The sequence below is a fragment of the Petromyzon marinus genome, unplaced genomic scaffold (genome assembly GCF_048934315.1).
Source record: "Petromyzon marinus isolate PM22_M1 ecotype Great Lakes invasive population unplaced genomic scaffold, UKy_Petmar_22M1.pri1.0 PM_G_Scaffold_59, whole genome shotgun sequence".
In the NCBI taxonomy this organism is placed as follows: Eukaryota; Metazoa; Chordata; class Hyperoartia; order Petromyzontiformes; family Petromyzontidae; genus Petromyzon; species Petromyzon marinus.
Window position 1 is genome coordinate 473,796 of NW_027423012.1, and position 21,205 is coordinate 495,000.

The window sequence follows — 21,205 nt, forward strand, 5'->3', positions numbered from 1 at the left end:
GGTTTTCCCCCTTTTTTCTGGCAACAAAACTGAAACCTTTTTTTACAAGGATTCATGTCGCTGCATCGACCACAATACCTGCAGTCAAAACGCAAACAAAAAAACCTACTATGATAATATATATGTGGCATTGTCCTTGAAACTGATTGGTCCACACCTAGGGACGGCTTTCTTTTGAGCCTCGACCCAATTGGTGCTAGACCACATGACGCCAAAAGGCGTCACACAGCTCAAAGACAATGCACTATCCAGGTAATGAGGGCTCGGGGTGAGCATCTACATCATTGGACCTCCTTTGCCAGTGCCAAAATATAATAATAGAGGGGTTTTCCCCCTTTTTTTGGCAACAAAACTGAAACCTTTTTTACGAGGAGTCACGTCGCTGCATTGACCACAATATACCTGCAGTCAAAATTCAAACAAAAAACCTACTATGATAATATATGTGGCATTGTCCTTGAAACTGATTGGTCCACGCCAAAAGGCGTCACACAGCTCAAAGACAATGTACGCCTTTTGGCGTCATCTTGTCGAGCACCAATTGGGTCGAGGCTCAAAAGAAAGCCGTCCCTTGGTGTGGACCAATCAGTTTCAAGGACAATGCCACATATATATTATCATAGTAGGTTTTTTGTTTGCATTTTGACTGCAGGTATTGTGGTTAATGCAGTGACGTGAATCCTCGTAAAAAGGTTTCAGTTTTATTGCCAGAAAAAAGGGGAAAAACCCTATTATTATAAATCGAAAAGCGATTGTGTTTTTTTTTGGGTAACAAAGTGCGAGCCCCAATACGGCAACGCTGCATAGCTTGCTCAAGCAGGTGACTTCGCTGGCGGAAAACAATCCCAACGCAATTGAACCATTTCAGAGAAGTGGGGCGGGTGGGAAGATAAATCGAAATCATTTAATGTAGCTGCTACAAAGCTTTGGAACCATCTAGCATCGTCTCTTAGCACCTTCACTCTGTCATCTCTGTCCTCACCTAAACCGACTGTTAAGATCACAAAAGTTTGAAATGTGAATGTAAATAGTACAATCTAATTGATTTATTTTAAAAATGTGAACCTGTGTAATTGTTCAAATAGAATGATTTGCTGAGCCACCATTGACAAAGAGCTTTTTTGGCTCATTGGGCTTTACTTGGCTAATGAACTTGTGAACTACAATCGCGACGTTGAACGTCGTCCGCTCTTCTGGCTGATATTGCGATAGACGACATTGAAATGTGCTCACCAGTGTTTCGCGATGTTTCATGTCGTTATTGTCGCTTGCAATCTTCAAATTACCTAAAAATATTAATCGAGTGATAATATTAATTAAGGATTACCAATAAACGTTGGACAACGATGAAAATATATTAAACAGACGTTAACAATGTACACTCCTGATAGAGGTCAAATGTCACACGTGCGATAAATAATTAACACTCGCAATGGTCACTGACACTCTCAAAACGTTGCCTACCTATTTCTGTATTTTTTTCACGAATATTTCTTTCAAGCCTGCTACGAATCTCAGCTTCTTCGCTGCGCCTGATAAAAAAAAAAAACATAACAAGACATCTGCCTCATTTAATTGTTAAAAAAAATGTCATACGCAACACAGCACACAATCAATGCAAGACGAAAATCGTCCCCGTGTAGCCTTAACAGACTGTTGGGTCAAGTGCTGCTCGCGAGCATCATTGTTAAGGCCGGCACGGTACACGAGGGGGTGGGTGGCCAGCACCACGCCCGGCCGCCTTTGTCTCCCCAGTGGCAATGTTCACACACCGCACCAGGGTACTCATTTGAGGCCGAGTTGAGTGGAGGCCCGGGACCGGTTCGGATAATCGTCACGCGGACGTTGTGTTCGTGATGTGCGGCAGAAGCCAGATTAAACGATGCAGAAAACTGCATCGGTAAACAAACTGTACTCTATTATTGGTTCTTTCGGTAAAGTCACCACGTAGAAGGGAAACAATAAAATAATAAAAATATAAAACGATAAAATTCTCACGTGTGAAAACCACATATCAAGAAAATTTTCTTGCAGTGGTTTTCACACCTGACGATGATTGCTTGCGTTGCAGTCGAAACGTCGTGAGAATTTAATTGTTTTATATTTTTATTATTTTAGTGTTTCCCTTCTACGTGGTGACTTTACCGAAAGAACCAAGAATATAAATCGCTGCAGTCACGAAAGCTTTAAATAAAAATTTAAACTGTACTGTATTTGTTTTGCTTTACAGATACAACAACAGTCAGAGATGTTCTACGCAATGCAGCGCCTTCTCCTTAGTAGCTCCCAACGTCTGAAATTCACAAACTTGAAAACTCGCTAATAACTTAATTGGGGGAAACACGAAGCAACTGTCGCCCCCTACTGCAAAATAATTGCAGACCCAGCGCATCGTGGCTGCTTCTCCCTCTCCCCCCTCCTCCGTTCCGAACAATGATGGACTCGTCCGTCTGAACAAAGCTCGTCGCTTTCCGTGGTGCTAACGTTGAAACAAGGAAAAAATAAACCGGCATGCTAATCCCTCACACTAACATTCTGCCTTTAACATCCTGCTAATCCAACACATTAACACAGCTATTTCAATGCTAAATTATTCTGTTGATATGTAAACTCGGACTTTAACACCCTGCTAATCCAACACATTAACACAGCTACTTCAATGCTAAATCCTTCTGTTGATATGTAAACTCTGACTTTAACATAGCTACTTCCGTGACCAGTCACATGCTGATCCCTCACACTAACATCATGCTAATCTCCCAGTTACATTCTAATTTGTTGACTTTAACATCCTGCTAATCCAACACATTAACACAGCTACATCAATGCTAAATCCTTATGTTGATATGTAAACTCGGACTTTAACATAGCTACTTCCGTGACCAGTCACATGCTGATCCCTCACGTTAACATTCTGCTAATCTCCCAGTTACATGCTAATTCCTCACATCAACATCATGCTAATCTCCCAGTTACATGCTAATTCCTCACATTAACATCCTGCTAATCTCCCAGTTACATGCTAATTCCTCACATCAACATCATGCTAATCTCCCAGTTACATGCTAATTCCTCACATTAACATCATGCTAATCCAACACATTAACTTAGCTACTTCAATGCTAAATCCTTCTGTTGATATGTAAACTCCTTCGTCAAGGGGCTCTGCTCCTCCCACCCAGCTTAAAAGACGCTGCCAAGCTTAGCAGTGTTCACTCGAGCGCCGTCTTCCCGACAGTTCTGTTCCTTCACCTGAGGAAGGCTACTTGTGTTGTGGCCGAAACGTCGTGAGAATTTTATTTTATGTTTTATTTTTATTATTTTATTTCCATTCTACGTGGTGGTGACTTTACCGAAAGAACCAAGAATATGAATCCCTGCAGTCACGAAAGCTTTAAATGGAAATTTAAACTGTACTGTATTTGTTTTGCTTTACAGATACCACAACAGTCAGAGATGTTCTACGCAATGCAGCGCCTTCTCCTTAGTAGCTCCCAACGTCTGAAATTCACAAACTTGAAAACTCGCTAATAACTTAATTGGGGGAAACACGAAGCAATTGTCGCCCCCTACTGCAAAACAATTGCAGACCCCCTTCTAAACGTGAACACTGCGGGGCAGTGTCCTTCACTGCAAGGCCGGCGGGCCACGAGCGGCCCCTGGTGGCCTCTTGTGCGGCCCCTGACAATACCCAGATCTGAAATCACCTCCCCATCGTCGTCGTCGTCGTCATCCTCGTGTGCTGCTGTCAAACCCAGCGGTGTTAAAACGTGTGGCGGCCCTCACACTGTACCGTGTCTTATCGGCGGACGTGCCCCACCCCCCCCGACCCGCCCTCGCCCTCCGCCACCTCTGAAAATGAGTGAAGAACACCACCGTGGTGCTTTCCTGCGTCAACCAGCGTAGTACGTGACAATAGCGACGCAACGATAATTAACATCTTCTTTGGTTCTTTCGGTAAAGTCACCATCACGTAGATTGAGAATAAAATAATAAATTGATAAAATGACACGATAAAATTCTCACGACATTTCGGGCCACGACACAAGCGGCCTTCATCAGGTGAAGGGACGAGAATGTCTGGAGGACAGCGCTGGAGCGCTGAGGCAGTCTCGTCCCTTCACCTGATGAAGGCCGCTTGTGTTGTGGCCGAAACGTCGTGAGAATTTTATCGTGTTATTTAATTTTATTAATTTATTATTTAATACAATTAATCCTTGCAGTCACGAACGCTTTAAATCGATGATTAATGTCTCGGCACGCGCCACGTTCCGTGTTGTAAAAGTTCACCACTTGCCTCTGGCTGGCTGCTGCTGTCAACTCTTCGTTTGCCTTCTCCAGGTTTTGCACAATCACGTTCAGGTCCCGACGTTCGTGCTGCAGCTTGTCGCACGACAGCCGCTGCCCCGCGGTGCTTGCGGTGAACTCTCGCTCCTTCTCCGCAAAACTTCTCTCCGCGTTTTGCATCTCAGCCTGCATTCAGACCGTACGATGATGAAATCGATGAGGCGGGTGACCCGCTGCATTTGTTCAGATACAGTGAAAAAAGCTTGAGACTTTTCCAAAAAGGCTAAGAGAAAACCATTCCTTATTCTTGATTCTTTCGGTAAAGTCGCCACGTAGAAGGGAAACTATAAAATGATTAAAATATCAAACAATTAAATTCTCATGACGTTTCGACGGCAACACAAGCAATCATCATCAGGTGTGAAAACCACAGCAAGAACATTTGGAATAAGTGGCGGTGAAAAATGTTTCTTGCTGTGGTGTTCACACCTGATGATGATTGCTTGAGTTGCCGTCGAAACGTCGTGAGAATTTTATTGTTGTATATTTTTATTATTTTATTGTTTCCTTTCTACGTGGCGACTTTACCCGAAAGAACCAAGAATATGAATCCCTGCAGTGACCAAAGCTTTAAATCAAAAAGAAAACCATTCCGTTAAAAATATCCAGTTAAGGAATGCAGACAATATTAGCGATGTAATAAATATGAACGGATACATATTCTTAGCTCTTTCGGTAAAGTCACGTTGAAGGGAAACAATAAAAATAATAAAATATATATAAAACAATAAAAATTCTCACGACGTTTCGACCATAACACAAACGGTCATCATCAGGTGTGTCGGTTTGCATTAATGTATTTATTTTTAAAACACCGTTTAAACACCGTTTAAAAATAAATTAATTAATGCAAACCGACACACCTGATGACGACCGTTTGTGTTATGGTCGAAACGTCGTGAGAATTTTTATTGTTTTAAATATATTTTATTATTTTGTTTCCCTTCAACGTGGTGACTTTACCGAAAGAGCTAAGAATATGAATCGCTGCAGTCACGAAAGCTTTAAATAAAAAAAATGAACGGATAGGTCACCTGCAGCGTGCTTTCAATTTCCCGACGGCGATTTACTTCGAGTTTCAGGGTACCACTTTCTTTCTGCATTTGCTCAAGCCGTGCTTGAAAGTTGCCTGTTAATTCACGCAAAACAAATGAAATCGGGATCGACTTTCACGGTCGGGACGTGCAGACATTTGCCCACCGCGCACACGCACAAACACATCCGGGCTCGTTGGCAATAAAAAGCGGGCAACTTGAAGTGTGCTCTCACGCTCTGTTTCTTCGAGTCGAGCGCAGCTTTCAATGGAATCTTGCAGCTTTTGCGAGGCCATTTTGAGCTCTTCATTTTTTAACTCCAACAGCTCGGACATTTCTTTGGCCTAAGAGCGAAAAGACGGAACTCTCTGTTTGCTAACTACTGAACGACAAAGATAATAATACGACTTTACGCACGGATCTATGAAATGACCTACTGCTGGGCAAGGCGAGTTTTCTGGTTTGAAAGTCATCATTGAAGTCAGATAAGTTGTGTTTACCAGACTGAAATGAACTTGAGAAATCAAGACAAAGAGGTCGAAATGTGCAGATCCCATATATTTCGTTGAACAAATGCGTTTAGGGCACTGAATACGTTCTAAAGTAGAAATAATTCACATTTTAAGCATTATATTGTTATACAGACGTTTGTAAATTGTAAAAGCAATGTATGAACACTGTACACAATGGCAATAGTAGGCGTTAAAGGCAATAGTTTGGGATAGGAACATTAATATATCAGTTTTTATTTGAAGGTGATCTTGATCTTCAAAGGATATTTTATGATTGAGACAGGCATGCCTTTAGGAGCTGCATTTCTTACATTTGAAATCAACAAAAATTAATGAGCCTGAATTATAACAGACCCTTGGGGTTTGAGCTATATATATACACACTGGTTTGTAAAAGGTAATGCATGGTCATTTAATCCAATTTTTTTTTATCCCAACGTGCATTTAAAATGTGAGCAAAAGCGATCAGCTCGTGGATTCGCCCGAACCTGGCTTTCTTTAATCGTCAACTTGTTTACAAAGTCCCACCGCGCTCTTTCCATTTCTTCCACAGCTGCTTCCACTGCGTACGACACACGCGTCATGCATTTAAAATGTGAGCAAAAGCGATGAGCTCATGAATTCGCGCGAACCTGGCTTTCTTTAATCGTCAACTTGTTTACAAAGTCCCACCGCGCTCTCCCCGTCGCTTCCACGGCTGCTTCCACTGCGTACGACACACGCGCGTCGCACGTTCGACAAAGTGGCTGAGCGCGTCAATATTCATCCAGTAAAAACCACAACGGTTATTGATCATCATCGACAGTGCTCTGCGTATCACTGAGCAGCCGTGCATTGCGTCACCCGGCACGAGACTCACCTTTGCCCAACGCAATATTCTTGTCATTTTGAGACTTTAAATTCAATTCGCTGAAAGTCACCGCAAACGTCTTTAAGAGAGGATGACAGCGGGGATCCAGCATTAATGTTAAATGTGCACGTGCGTACGTTTATACCGTTACACGTTTCTCAAGAAATACAATTAAATGAAAACAAAATTTAAAAAGCATCACACATTTTACCTTCAGTTCTGCTTTCAGCGACGAATGAACAGCTTCCACTTCTTCTTGTTCTGTTTCAGCTGCCATTATCACCGTGCGGACGTGACCCACGTGAGTCAACGACAAGCAAGTTTAATCACTAAACGTGTTACACCGTCAACGTCCATTATCACCGTACGCACGTGACCCACGTGAGTCAACGACAATCAAGTTTAATCACTAAACGTGTTACACCGTCAATGTCATTATCACCGTACGCATGTGACCCACGTGAGTCAACGACAATCAAGTTTAATCACTAAACGTGTTACACCGTCAACGTCCATTATCACCGTACGCACGTGACCCACGTGAGTCAACGACAAGCAAGTTTAATCACTAAACGTGTAACACCGGCAACGTCCAATGGTCGGCGAATGTTGAGAATGTACCTCTGGTTAATGTTTGTTGCACTGAAGAGGACTGGCCCTTCAGATCGTCACACATCTGCCTGGTGGCACGGATCCTTACGGACACGGGCACATTGCAAGGACGGCGGGTCAGAAAACCTTCGTAGGAACGTATCCGCCATTTTAAGGCAAAGCGCATTGCAGATGAAGATATTCTTGGTTCTTTCGGTGAAGTCACGTAGAAGGGAAACAACAAAATAAAAACTCACCGTGATTTTGTTGTTTTCTGTGACTTTACAGAAAGAACCAAAGAACGTGAATTCCTGCAGTCGCGAAAGTTTTTAAAATGAAAATGCAGAGAGGATGTTGGTGTCATCAACAAGTCGCTCGTTTGTTCTGCCGGCGTGACCTCTGACCTCCACCCAGTAGTCCACTCAGGGGCGGAGCAACAGGGGGGGATGGGGGGGGTCAGCCCCCCCCCCTGAAAATTTGGGGAAGTCGGCAATCGGGATAACCGGATATCCGGCTGCTGCAAAATGCCGCAGGCTGCCACCTTGTGATGCCACCTTGTGTGCTGCCCTGCAGGCTGTCACCTTGTGCTGCCCTGCAGGCTGCCACCTCGTGTGCTGCCCTGCAGGCTACCACCTTGTGTGCTGCCCTGCAGGCTACCACCCCGTGTGCTGCCCTGCAGGCTACCACCTTGTGATGTCACCTTGTGCTGCCCTGCAGACTGCCACCTTGTGCTGCTGCCCTGCCAGCTGCCACCTTGTGATGTCACCTTGTGTGCTGCCACCTCGTGCTGCCCTGCAGGCTGCCACCTTGTGCTGCCCTGCAGGCTGCCACCTTGTGTGCTGCCCTGCAGGCTGTCACCTTGTGCTGCCCTGCAGGCTACCACCTTGTGCTGCCACCTTGTGATGTCACCTTGTGATGTCACCTCGTGCTGCCCTGCAGGCTGCCACCTTGTGTGCTGCCCTGCAGGCTGCCACCTTGCGTGCTGCCCTGCAGGCTGCTTGAGCGGCAGCCTTGCGAACTTATCGAACTTACTGGCCACGTCGGCGGCTCCGACCTATTAATAAACTCCGCAGCTCAAATCCAATAATTAGTTTTATACATTTGTGGTGCCCATTGGAAAACACAAACACACTGAGATATCTCAGAATGTTGAAGTCAGCAACCCCCCCAAAGTCAAAATCCTGGCTCCTCGCCCCTGAGTCCACCGGACATCTCTGAAATCTACCGGACATTTGTTACAAAAAAAAGAGCTTCATTGCTCTTCGGGTTTCTCCAGTAAGTTTAGGAACCTAAACAGAGGACAAAGATGAAATTCGAGGGAAATGAATAACTTCTTACTTCTCCATTAAATCTCCTTTGATGTCAATCACGTCTTGAAGTTGCGCGCTGAGGTGTACATTTTCAAGCTGAAAGGAAACACGACACACACACTTCGCTGAGGTGACGCATACCGCTTCAACACAGTTGTCTGATAATTGTTATCTGACACACAGCACTGATAATGACGTTCGGGTTTCATAAAGCATCGTCAATCATGCAGACAAAGCGATCGCTGAGGAACCACAGACACGAATCTTATTGCTGTCCAGTTGAAGCTACAAACAGATTAGAAGCACCTTTAAATTATTGTCTTGGCAAACCAAGTGTTTCTCTATTTTAGTTAACAATGACGAATGATGAGTGGACACAATTACCAATCATAATGATGACTATGGGGAATCCACAAAAACAACCTAATCGTGATTATAACCAGACGAAATTAATGAGTCTGAAACAATATGCAAATGTAGCAACGTTATTTGAGATGCCACTGCATCTCCCATTGAGCACGGTTGGCTACGTACGGTGTGAAAGAAGTTCAACATACACACACGTAGCACGGTTGGCTACGTACTGTGTGAAAGATGTTCAACATACACACACATAGCACGGTTGGCTACGTACGGTGTGAAAGAAGTTCAACAAACACACACACAGCACGGTTGGCTACGTACGGTGTGAAAGATGTTCCACATACACACACGTAGCACGGTTGGCTACGTACGGTGTGAAAGATGTTCAACATACACACACACATAGCACGGTTGGCTACGTACGGTGTGAAAGAAGTTCAACATACACACACGTAGCACGGTTGGCTACGTACGGTGTGAAAGAAGTTCAACATACACACACATAGCACAGGTGGCTACGTACGGTGTGAAAGAAGTTCAACCAACACACACATAGCACGGTTGGCTACGTACGGTGTGAAAGAAGTTCAACATACACACACACGTAGCACGGTTGGCTACGTACGGTGTGAAAGAAGTTCAACATACACACACGTAGCACGGTTGGCTACGTACGGTGTGAAAGATGTTCAACATACACACACATAGCACGGTTGGCTACGTACGGTGTGAAAGAAGTTCAACATACACACATACACATAGCACGGTTGGCTACGTACGGTGTGAAAGAAGTTCAACATACACACACATAGCACGGTTGGCTACGTACGGTGTGAAAGATGTTCAACATACACACACGTAGCACGGTTGGCTACGTACGGTGTGAAAGAAGTTCAACATACACACACGTAGCATGGTTGGCTACGCACGGTGTGAAAGATGTTCAACATACACACACGTAGCACGGTTGGCTACGTACGGTGTGAAAGATGTTCAATATACACACACAGCACGGTTGGCTACGTACGGTGTGAAAGAAGTTCAACATACACACAGCGCACTGAGGAAAACCAAACCTGATCATTGGCTACGTGTCTACGTCAAAAGATTGATGAAGTTTACCGATTAGCTGACAATAAATGTTTGGGTTTGGAGAAATGAGGAGCCACTCACACCAACATTGAATGAAAGCGTTTCACTGCTTTAGTCGACAAGACTAAGAGATTTATTTTTGGTTCTTTCGGTAAAGTCACCACGTAGAAGGGAAACAATAAAGTAATAAAAATATAAAACAATATAATTCTCACGACGTTTCGACGGCAACACAAGCAATCATCGTCAGGTGTGAAAACCACAGCAAGAAAATTTTAAAAAAGTGGCGGTGACATTTTTTTCTTGCGGTGGTTTTCACACCTGATGATGATCGCTTGCGTTGCAGTCGAAACGTCGTGAGAATTTTATTGTTTTAAATTTTTATTATTTTATTTTTTCCCTTCTACGTGGCGACTTTACCGAAAGAATCAAGAAGAAGACGAAGAAGAGATTTGAAGTTTACGTCACTGCAGAAATCCATAATCTTTGGTTCATTCGGTAAAGTCACCACCACGTAGAAGGGAAACAATAAAATAATAAAAAATATCAAACAATAAAAGTCTCACGACGTTTCGACTGCAACACAAGCAATCATCATCAGGTGTGAAAACCACAGCAATAATTTTTTTTTAAAGAGCGGCGGTGAAAATTGTTTTCTTGCTGTGGTTTTCACACCTGACGATGATCGCTTGCGTTGCAGTCGAAACGTCATGATAATTTGATCGTTTTAAATTTTTATTATTTTATTGATTCCCTTCTACGTGGCGGTGACTTTACCGAAAGAACCAAGAATATGAATCCCTGCAGTCACGAAATATTTAAATAAAAATTTAATAAGACTAAGAGATTTGAAGTTTTTCGTCACCGCAGGAATCCACAGTCTTTGCTTTCATTCAAGTAAAGTCGCGTAGCGTGTATAAAAATACAACACAAAATAATAAATCAAATCACGACGTTTCCATCGCGACACCACAGGCAGCGGTCGTCCTCAGGCGAAAATAAAAATTAAACCTCTTGCTGCTGCTGCTGTTGTTGTTGTGACAGGACTCTCTCGCTGGTTCAGCAGTTCCACCTCAGGGATTACTTTTTTTACCGCCCTAGGACAAAGCGCTTGAGGTGTTGCGATCGAAACGTCGTGGACATTTTATCATCTTTATACCTACCACGTGACTTTACCGAAGTAACCAAAGATTAAAGGCCAAGAGAATGACCGCGGAAACTCGACAAGTCGTCGGCCCGCAAACCAACTCAGCCACCCCTAGCGACAAAATGCATTCGCTTGTTTCTCTAAATAGCAGTAACACTAAATCACTCATATTACGGGAATACAAACGCTTTATTTTTTTAAACGCAGCTACGAGGTTTTTTTTTAGGGGGGGCGCATTTAGACCCGAGGGTTAAGGTCGTTTTTCCTCACCTAATTTTTAAATATCACGAGTTTAATTTAATAATAATAATGACGTACATTGTAATTACTCTCCGGATCAGCCTGCATCACAACCCCGCGAACCACCCGGAGGAGCATGGAGGACCACCGGTGGTACGGGGGAGGGAGGGAGGGTGACCACACTGTGAGAAGCACTGCTTTAGAGAAATAAGACCACTTACTGCTGCTGCTGTTGCCCACCTGTGTTACTCACAGCCCTGAGGACCACCCGGAGGAGCGTGGTGGACCACCGGAGATACCGGGGGTGAGTGACCACACTGAGAAGCACTGCTTTAGAGAAATGAGACCACTTACTGCTGCTGCTACCCACCTGTGTTTGTCGAGTTGATTTCTGCAGAGCGTCGGCCGTCTCCTGGGCCATTCTGACAGCTTCCTCCTTTTTGCTGAGCTCAGAGTGAACTCTGACCTTCCACATGTTCAACTTGTTCATTTCACAGCGCAAAGAATTGTACGTCCTTGACACGTGATCTTTATTCTGCGAAGAAAAAAAAACAACCAAACACAACACACGGCATGAGGAGCGTGTGTCAGCAGCTTCCCAAGCCGTAGTGTCGTGAACACATCAAGATTTTCCGCTGCCCGATGACCGATCATTCGCGATAAACGTTCTTGGGTTGGCTCGCGTAAGTGTGTGTCGTTACCCTCCACCACCCGACCCAGCCAGTGAGGTTTGTCACGTAAACAAAACGCGTCAGTGAATTACTACTTCGGCCCACCGGTGTGTCGGAGAGTAAATCCACAACATTTACACATTCATACTTTACGCGATATAACCCAAAAAACATTTATTATACGAATATAATTGGTCATGAAAGCCTACGTGTTGAACTGATTATTATTACTCCATTTCAACCGAAAACTCGATCAAGTCATGTACAAGCACAAATACACGTTTTTTTTTATTTTTTAAATTAACTTTCCCTTAAAACGTCTTTGCCAAGTGCTGTGAACGTAAAAAGGTTTAAGGCGCAGATCTGAAATTGTTTGATCGTAATCACTGCTGGCAAAAGGGCCTCCACTAGAGGGCGCTCAGTAGAGGCTGAACTCTTCCACGCTGTTCAAGACGTCTTGGAAGAGAAACCCTCACTAGGGGCTGAACTCTTCCACGCTGGGGAGACGTCTTGGTAGAGAAACCCTCACTAGGGGCTGAACTCTTCCACGCTGTTCAAGACGTCTTGGAAGAGAAACCCTCCCTAGGGGCTGAACTCTTCCACGCTGGGGAGACGTCTTGGTAGAGAAACCCTCACTAGGGGCTGAACTCTTCCACGCTGTTCAAGACGTCTTGGAAGAGAAACCCTCCCTAGGGGCTGAACTCTTCCACGCTGGGGAGACGTCTTGGTAGAGAAACCCTCACTAGGGGCTGAACTCTTCCACGCTGTTCAAGACGTCTTGGAAGTGAAACCCTCACTAGGGGCTGAACTCTTCCACGCTGTTCAAGACGTCTTGGTAGAGAAACCCTCACTAGGGGCTGAACTCTTCCACGCTGTTCAAGACGTCTTGGAAGAGAAACCCTCACTAAGGGCTGAACTCTTCCACGCAGTTCAAGACGTCTTCGTAGAGAAACCCTCACTAGGGGCTGAACTCTTCCACACTGTTCAAGACGTCTTAAAGGAAGAGAAACCCTCACTAGGGGCTGAACTCTTCCACGCTGTTCAAGACGTCTTGGTTAGAGAAACCCTCACTAGGGGCTGAACTCTTCCATGCTGTTCAAGACGTCTTGGTAGAGAAACCCTCACTAGGGGCTGAACTCTTCCACGCTGTTCAAGACGTCTTGGAAGAGAAACCCTCACTAGGGGCTGAACTCTTCCACGCTGTTCAAGACGTCTTGGTAGAGAAACCCTCACTAGGGGCTGAACTCTTCCACGCTGGGGAGACGTCTTGGAAGAGAAACCCTCACTAGGGGCTGAACTCTTCCACGCTGTTCAAGACGTCTTGGAAGAGAAACCCTCACTAGGGGCTGAACTCTTCCACGCTGTTCAAGACGTTTTGGTAGAGAAACCCTCACTAGGGGCTGAACTCTTCCACGCTGTTCAAGACGTCTTGGTAGAGGAACCCTCACTAGGGGCTGAACTCTTCCACGCTGTTCAAGACGTCTTGGTAGAGAAACCCTCACTAGGGGCTGAACTCTTCCACGCTGTTCAAGACGTCGTGGAAGAGAAACCCTCACTAAGGGCTAAACTCTTCCACGCTGTTCAAGACGTCTTGGAAGAGAAACCCTCACTAGGGGCTGAACTCTTCCACGCTGTTCAAGACGTCTTGGAAGAGAAACCCTCACTAGGGGCTGAACTCTTCCACGCTGTTCAAGACGTCTTGGTAGAGGAACCCTCACTAGGGGCTGAACTCTTCCACGCCGTTCAAGACGTCTTGGTAGAGAAACCCTCACTAGGGGCTGAACTCTTCCACGCTGTTCAAGACGTCTTGGAAGTGAAACCCTCACTAGGGGCTGAACTCTTCCACGCCGTTCAAGACGTCTTGGTAGAGGAACCCTCACTAGGGGCTGAACTCTTCCACGCTGTTCAAGACGTCTTGGTAGAGAAACCTTCACTAGGGGCTGAACTCTTCCACGCTGTTCAAGACATCTTGGAAGAGAAACCCTCACTAGGGGCTGAACTCTTCCACGCTGTTCAAGACGTCTTGGAAGAGAAACCCTCACTAGGGGCTGAACTCTTCCACGATGTTCAAGACGTCTTGGTAGAGAAACCCTCACTAGGGGCTGAACTCTTCCACGCTGTTCAAGACGTCTTGGTAGAGGAACCCTCACTAGGGGCTGAACTCTTCCACGCTGTTCAAGACGTCTTGGAAGAGAAACCCTCACTAGGGGCTGAACTCTTCCACGCTGTTCAAGACGTCTTGGAAGAGAAACTCTCACAAGGGGCTGAACTCTTCCACGCTGTTCAAGACGTCTTGGAAGAGAAACCCTCACTAGGGGCTGAACTCTTCCACGCTGTTCAAGATGTCTTAAAGGAAGAGAAACCCTCACTAGGGGCTGAACTCTTCCACGCTGTTCAAGACGTCTTGGTAGAGGAACCCTCACTAGGGGCTGAACTCTTCCACGCCGTTCAAGACGTCTTGGTAGAGAAACCCTCACTAGGGGCTGAACTCTTCCACGCTGTTCAAGACGTCTTGGAAGTGAAACCCTCACTAGGGGCTGAACTCTTCCACGCCGTTCAAGACATCTTGGAAGAGAAACCCTCACTAGGGGCTGAACTCTTCCACGCTGTTCAAGACGTCTTGGAAGAGAAACCCTCACTAGGGGCTGAACTCTTCCACGCTGTTCAAGACGTCTTGGAAGAGAAACCCTCACTAGGGGCTGAACTCTTCCACGCTGTTCAAGATGTCTTGGTAGAGAAACCCTCACTAGAGACTGAACTCTTCCACGCTGTTCAAGATGTCTTGGTAGAGAAGCCCTCACTAGGGGCTGAACTCTTCCACGCTGTTCAAGACGTCTTGGTAAAGACACCCTCACTAGGGGCTGAACTCTTCCACGCTGTTCAAGACGTCTTGGTAGAGAAACCCTCACTAGGGGCTGAACTCCTCCACGCTGGGGAGACGTCTTGGAAGTGATGGTAGTACCCACACTTTACCCCACCACATGCGGCCTGCCATTCAACTGCGGTGTACCAATATATACTGCAGAGTGGACAGAGGTGGGACATTGTAGACACGTGCCTATTAAACCTGGCACGCCTGGACATCACGACCTTGTGGACCGCAAGTCCAGCGTGCTGAACCATTGCGCACCGTGGCAGCAGCCCCAAGCTTCGTGAAACTAAATAAATTTTCACTTGAAGCTTTCACGACTGCAGTGATTCACATTCTCGGTTCTTTCGGTAAAGTCACCGCCACGTAGAAAGGGAAACAATAAAATAATAAAAATATAAAACAATTGAATTATCACGACGTTTCGACTGCAACACAAGCAGCGATCATCGTCAGGTGTGAAAACCACAGCAAGAAAATTTGAAAAAAGTTTTTTTTAAACGTCAGTACCACGGAGAGCGATTTGGCAGCTTGTTCAGATGTTTGAAACGTCGCGAGAATTTTATTGTTTTATATTTTTATTATTGTATCGTTTCCCTTCTACGTGGTGACTTTACCGAAAGAACCGAGAATATGAAACTAGATGAATCGGTATTTTCTTAGAATGACCGTATTATTAATGTGAAATAACGATGCACATCTGTGGACACGTTTCAATGTGATCAGCGAGTCATCTTGCCTCTTGCCCATCAAGCGGCAGCGGCGGCGGCGGTGGCGTGCTCTGCCGAGGTTGATGCTGCTCAGTGATGTTTGCTTGAGCTGCGAACAAAAATTGCGCACAATTAAGTTAAAGTACATCCTAGATTTAAAGCTTTCGTGACTGCTAGGATCCATACCCTTTGGTTCTATTGGTTCTATTGGGTTTATTTTCACCTACGTGACTTTACCCAATAGAACCAAAGAGTATTAAAGTACATCGTTCATAATAGCACCGCACGAGATGTACATTGGTACACGTTGACACACGTATCGCTTTTTAGAACTTTCCAACTGAGGTTTAGTGCTCAGCTCAGTCGGGGTGTCTGTCGGCAATGAGAGGTTATGATGAGCATCATAAATATGAATAAATCTTCAGTAAAATTGCGTTCTGATATAAAGTGCTTGCCCTGTAGAAAAATCGGCGAACTGACCAAAAGTTTTTTCCCAAAAAAACTTTGGAGACAAAAGCCAGCATTAAAGGAACCCATCAACTAAACGAAACTAAACTTGTTATTTTACCACGTAAGAGCCCGCTCGGATACGTAGCTCTTGTTCAGAAGCGACCTGGCCACAGTTGATAAGCTCAACAAAGTGGTTCATCACCACGTGTCAATGTATATCAGCCGCATTACTCTTAAACGTCACGTTTTTCTAAATGCGCGGGGAAACAACGCAGGGCATGGAGCAACATCAACACCGCCGTGGGGAGAACGCGCAAACTTTCAAACGCACGGGCGTCAGGGGTCGGGATCGAACCCACGCCCCTCCTGCGTACCGGGCGAGGTAGTTAACATCTCCTAGCCACCGTGATGATGATGATGATGAGAGAGAGACACGCAAACTCCAAATACACAGCAACAGGCGTCAGGGTCGGGATCGAACCCACGACCCTCCTGCGTACCGGGCGAGGTAGTTAACATCTCCTAGCCACCGTGATGATGATGATGAGAGAGAGACACGCAAACTTCAAATACACAGCAACAGGCGTCAGGGGTCGGGATCGAACCCACGACCTCCTGCGTACCGGGCGAGGTAGTTAACGTCTCCTAGCCAACGCGGTCCACCTGCCCTAGGCACGCACACCTAGGCCGAGCCGCTTTTCATCGCGGCGTGACGGACGTACCGCCTCTTGCGTTCCTGGGGCAAGCGCTGCCTAACCATCGTTATCGTCAATGACTAAGCAGAGCGTCGCACCGTACTTCTGACGTCAAACGCCGGTTGAAAAGCGCAAGCGGAATTCGTGCTCGGCGATCAATGTGGACATCGGAGGATTGAGATCGTTTTAAGTAAAATAAGCGGCGCGATTGGTTTACAGATTGGAGCCAGGCGATACACGGGGCCATGATCTACAGCTGAAACGAATACCTTGACCTTGGCGGTGTCACTTGACCATGACCAAGTTGACTGACCTTGCAATAGCGTCCTCTGTGCTTGACCTTGTTGAACCTGTCCAGTTTCACCACGACCCACTTGACCTTGTCCAAGTTGACCCCAAGCGTGACCCAATGGCTCCTGGACTTGGCCCAGTGGACAATGAGATTGCCTTGGCTGACTCAGGCCCTGATTAGGTTGACCTCGGCCTTGCCCCAGCAGACCATGGGCGTGCCCTGACAGTCCCTGGCCCTGCTCGGGTTGACGCTGACCCTGTTTTGGCTGAGTCTGACCTCGGCCCAATTGGGGTTTTTTTTTTCCCGTCGTGATATTGGCTCTGCCCTGGCTGATTGTGGCCTTGAATTGCCACTCCGTCGCCTTCCTCCGGCTGACCCTGCCCTTTATTACCCCAACCTTGAGTCGATGGCCCCTGCCCTGGCTGATTGTGGCCTTGAATTGCCACTCCGTCGCCTTCCCCCGGCTGACCCTGCCCTTTATTACCCCAACCTTGAATCGAAGGCCCCTGCCCTGGCTGATTGTGGCCTTGAATTGCCACTCCGTCGCCTTCCCCCGGCTGACCCTGCCCTTTATTACCCCAACCTTGAACCGATGGCCCCTGGATTTGCCCACCAGATTGACCTTCACCTTGTCCCATCTGACACCACCCGTGACCCAACATCACCTGGAATGGCCCCGTTTGACCGCGACCTTGCCCTAGCTGACTCTGGCCACGGCTCGATGGCTCCCGGACCTGCCTAGATTGACGGTGACCTCGTTCATTCTCTGAAACACTGCCCAAGATGCACCGTATTTTGAAGTCGGGGAGCGTGGAAAAACTGCTGCCCAAATTTCGGCCGAAGGTTTCATTGTCGTTCCCCTCCATGTTGTATTCTTTGCACACTCCTCCGATAGCCGTCTTCCTGCATGACGCACAGACACCGTGTACGTGCACGCAAGAAAAAAAAACAAATGTGGAATTTATTAAGACAGCGCCACTGCTGCAGAGCAATCCAGATGGCACCAGCGAGATCTCTCGGCAAAGCAACTTACAAGTTTAAATGGGAATCATTTTTTTTTTAATTGCCACCGCCCGTCTGTTTACGCTGTAGCGTTAATGGAGGTGGGGGCAAACAGCGTTGTTGCTGCAATTTTTACATTTTTCAAAAATACGAATGCAACAAGTTTCCCAATACGTCAATCGGTAATTGTATTTTCATGGTGTTACTGTATTGATTTTGTGCTTTGCTGCACTGACAATGAGAATCTAGATTCATTTGTCGATTTAAAGCTTTCGTGACTGCAAGGATTCATCTTCTTTGGTTCTTTCGGTAAAGTCACCATCACGTAGAAAGAGAATAAAATAATAAATTGATAAAATAAAATAACACAATAAAATTCTCACGACGTTTCGGCCACAACACAAGTGGCCTTCATCAGATGAAGGGACGAGACTGTCTAGAGGACAGCGCTGGAGCGAGCGCTGTCCCTTCACCTGATGAAGGCCACTTGTGTTGTGGCCGAAACGTCGTGAGAATTTTATCGTGTTATTTTATTTTATTAATTTATTATTTCATTCTCATTCTACGTGGTGGTGACTTTACCGAAAGAACCAAAGAAGATGAATCTAGCTTAACATCAAAGTTCTTCAAATGGAGTTCCCTCAACGTAAGGCCTACCCCGTGCTCCTGATCATTGTGACCACACAATGCTATAATTAGCTGACACGTGCCTATTGATCCAAGAGCCACATCGAGTGAAATTTTTTTTTTCTTAAGTGTCCTGCATTTAGTTTTTATTTTATTTTAAGATGTAATAACAGTTGTGCTTATTATTGTTATTATACACGTGTGGGAGGAAATCGCAGCACCGGGAGAAAACTCCACGTGGCGTGCGAGGGGGAAACACTCAAACCCCCCCCAAAGAGATGGAAAGTGATGGCGATTTGAATACTTGCTGCCACTGCCTTCACCTGGCGTGCCCAGGGTATGGCCATCCCCTCGACGCCCACGGGAATAGAATTTCACAACATGTTGACATGTTTACACCAAACAATAACACAAAGATCCCACACCGTGTAGCCTGTAACAGGCTGTAGGGGCAAGTGCTGTTAGCGAGCAGCAGCTATGAAGGCTACCGGCACTGTGGCACACGAGGGGGGTGGGTGGCCAGCACCACGCCCGGCCGCCTTTGTCTCCCCAGTGCTAGCGATGTTTTACTACTACACACCGCTACACCAGCTACTCATTTGAGGCTGAGTCGACCTAGGGGAGTCCCAGAACCGGTTGAGATAATCGTCGCCGGCGGTGTTGGAAGGCCCGAAGTGAATCACTCAACAACAACAACAACACGGTGTGGTGATTAGACCACTAAGCTAGACACATTGTCAAGGCCCCAAGTGAATCACTCAACAACAACACCACGGTGTGGTGATTAGACCACTAAGCTAGACACATTGTCAAGGCCCCAAGTGAATCACTCAACAACAACAACACCACGGTGTGGTGATTAGACCACTAAGCTAGACGCATTGTCAAGGCCCCAAGTGAATCAATCAACAACAACAACACGGTCTGGTGATTAGACCACTAAGCTAGACACATTGTCAAGGCCCCAAGTGAATCACTCAACAACAACAACAACACCACGGTGTGGTGATTAGACCACTAAGCTAGACACATTGTCAAGGCCCCAAGTGAATCACTCAACAACAACAAAACAACACGGTGTGGTGATTAGACCACTAAGCTAGACACATTGTCAAGGCCCCAAGTGAATCACTCAACAACAACAACACCATGGTGTGGTGATTAGACCACTAAGCTAGACACATTGTCAAGGCCCCAAGTGAATCACTCAACAACAACAACACAGTGTGGTGATTAGACCACTAAGCTAGACACATTGTCAAGGCCACAAGTGAATCACTCAACAACAACATGGTGTGGTGATTAGACCACTAAGCTAGACACATTGTCAAGGCCCCAAGTGAATCACTCAACAACAACTACACGGTGTGGTGATTAGACCACTAAGCTAGACACATTGTCAAGGCCCCAAGTGAATCACTCAACAACAACAACAACACGGTGTGGTGATTAGACCACTAAGCTAGACACATTGTCAAGGCCCCAAGTGAATCACTCAACAACAACAACACTGTGTGGTGATTAGACCACTAAGCTAGACACATTGTCAAGGCCCCAAGTGAATCACTCAACAACACGGTGTGGTGATTAGACCACTAAGCTAGACACATTGTCAAGGCCCCAAGTGAATCACTCAACAACAACATGGTGTGGTGATTAGACCACTAAGCTAGACACATTGTCAAGGCCCCAAGTGAATCACTCAACAACAACTACACGGTGTGGTGATTAGACCACTAAGCTAGACACATTGTCAAGGCCCCAAGTGAATCACTCAACAACAACAACACCACGGTGTGGTGATTAGACCACTAAGCTAGACACATTGTCAAGGCCCCAAGTGGATCACTCAACAACAACAACACTGTGTGGTGATTAGACCACTAAGCTAGACACATTGTCAAGGCCCCAAGTGAATCACTCAACAACAACACCACGGTGTGGTGATTAGACCACTAAGCTAGACACATTGTCAAGGCCCCAAGTGAATCACTCAACAACAACAAGGTGTGGTGATTAGACCACTAAGCTAGACACATTGTCAAGGCCCCAAGTGAATCACTCAACAACAACAACACCACGGTGTGGTGATTAGACCACTAAGCTAGACACATTGTCAAGGCCCCAAGTGGATCACTCAACAACAACAACACTGTGTGGTGATTAGACCACTAAGCTAGACACATTGTCAAGGCCCCAAGTGAATCACTCAACAACAACACCACGGTGTGGTGATTAGACCACTAAGCTAGACACATTGTCAAGGCCCCAAGTGAATCACTCAACAACAACAAGGTGTGGTGATTAGACCACTAAGCTAGACACATTGTCAAGGCCCCAAGTGAATCACTCAACAACAACAACAACACTGTGTGGTGATTAGGCCACTAAGCTAGACACATT

At 46.0% G+C, this 21,205-nt stretch overlaps 1 protein-coding gene across 4 annotated transcripts in view; it reads right to left on the minus strand.

The window, feature by feature from the left end:
* Window positions 1-877: 877 nt before the first annotated feature.
* LOC142918258 (uncharacterized) overlaps window positions 878-21,205 on the minus strand; it is a 22,526-nt gene continuing 2,198 nt past the window's right edge. The window contains exons 2-14 of one of the 4 annotated variants that reach the window (XM_076062396.1): window positions 17,963-18,076; window positions 15,766-15,845; window positions 11,857-12,021; window positions 8,673-8,740; window positions 7,365-7,438; window positions 6,955-7,013; window positions 6,753-6,822; window positions 6,526-6,599; window positions 5,617-5,725; window positions 5,382-5,476; window positions 4,298-4,473; window positions 1,465-1,532; window positions 878-1,286 (exon numbers count right to left, since the gene is read on the minus strand). In XM_076062396.1, the coding sequence (XP_075918511.1) occupies window positions 1,078-1,286; window positions 1,465-1,532; window positions 4,298-4,473; window positions 5,382-5,476; window positions 5,617-5,725; window positions 6,526-6,599; window positions 6,753-6,822; window positions 6,955-7,013; window positions 7,365-7,438; window positions 8,673-8,740; window positions 11,857-12,021; window positions 15,766-15,845; window positions 17,963-18,023 (1,308 nt within the window). In that variant the 5' untranslated portion in view covers window positions 18,024-18,076 and the 3' untranslated portion in view covers window positions 878-1,077. Of the gene's footprint in view, window positions 1,287-1,464; window positions 1,533-4,297; window positions 4,474-5,381; window positions 5,477-5,616; window positions 5,726-6,381; window positions 6,456-6,525; window positions 6,600-6,752; window positions 6,823-6,954; window positions 7,014-7,364; window positions 7,439-8,672; window positions 8,741-11,856; window positions 12,022-15,765; window positions 15,846-17,194; window positions 18,077-21,205 lie in introns of those variants that run through there. The other 3 variants (XM_076062395.1, XM_076062397.1, XM_076062398.1) reach the window with 3 other exon arrangements.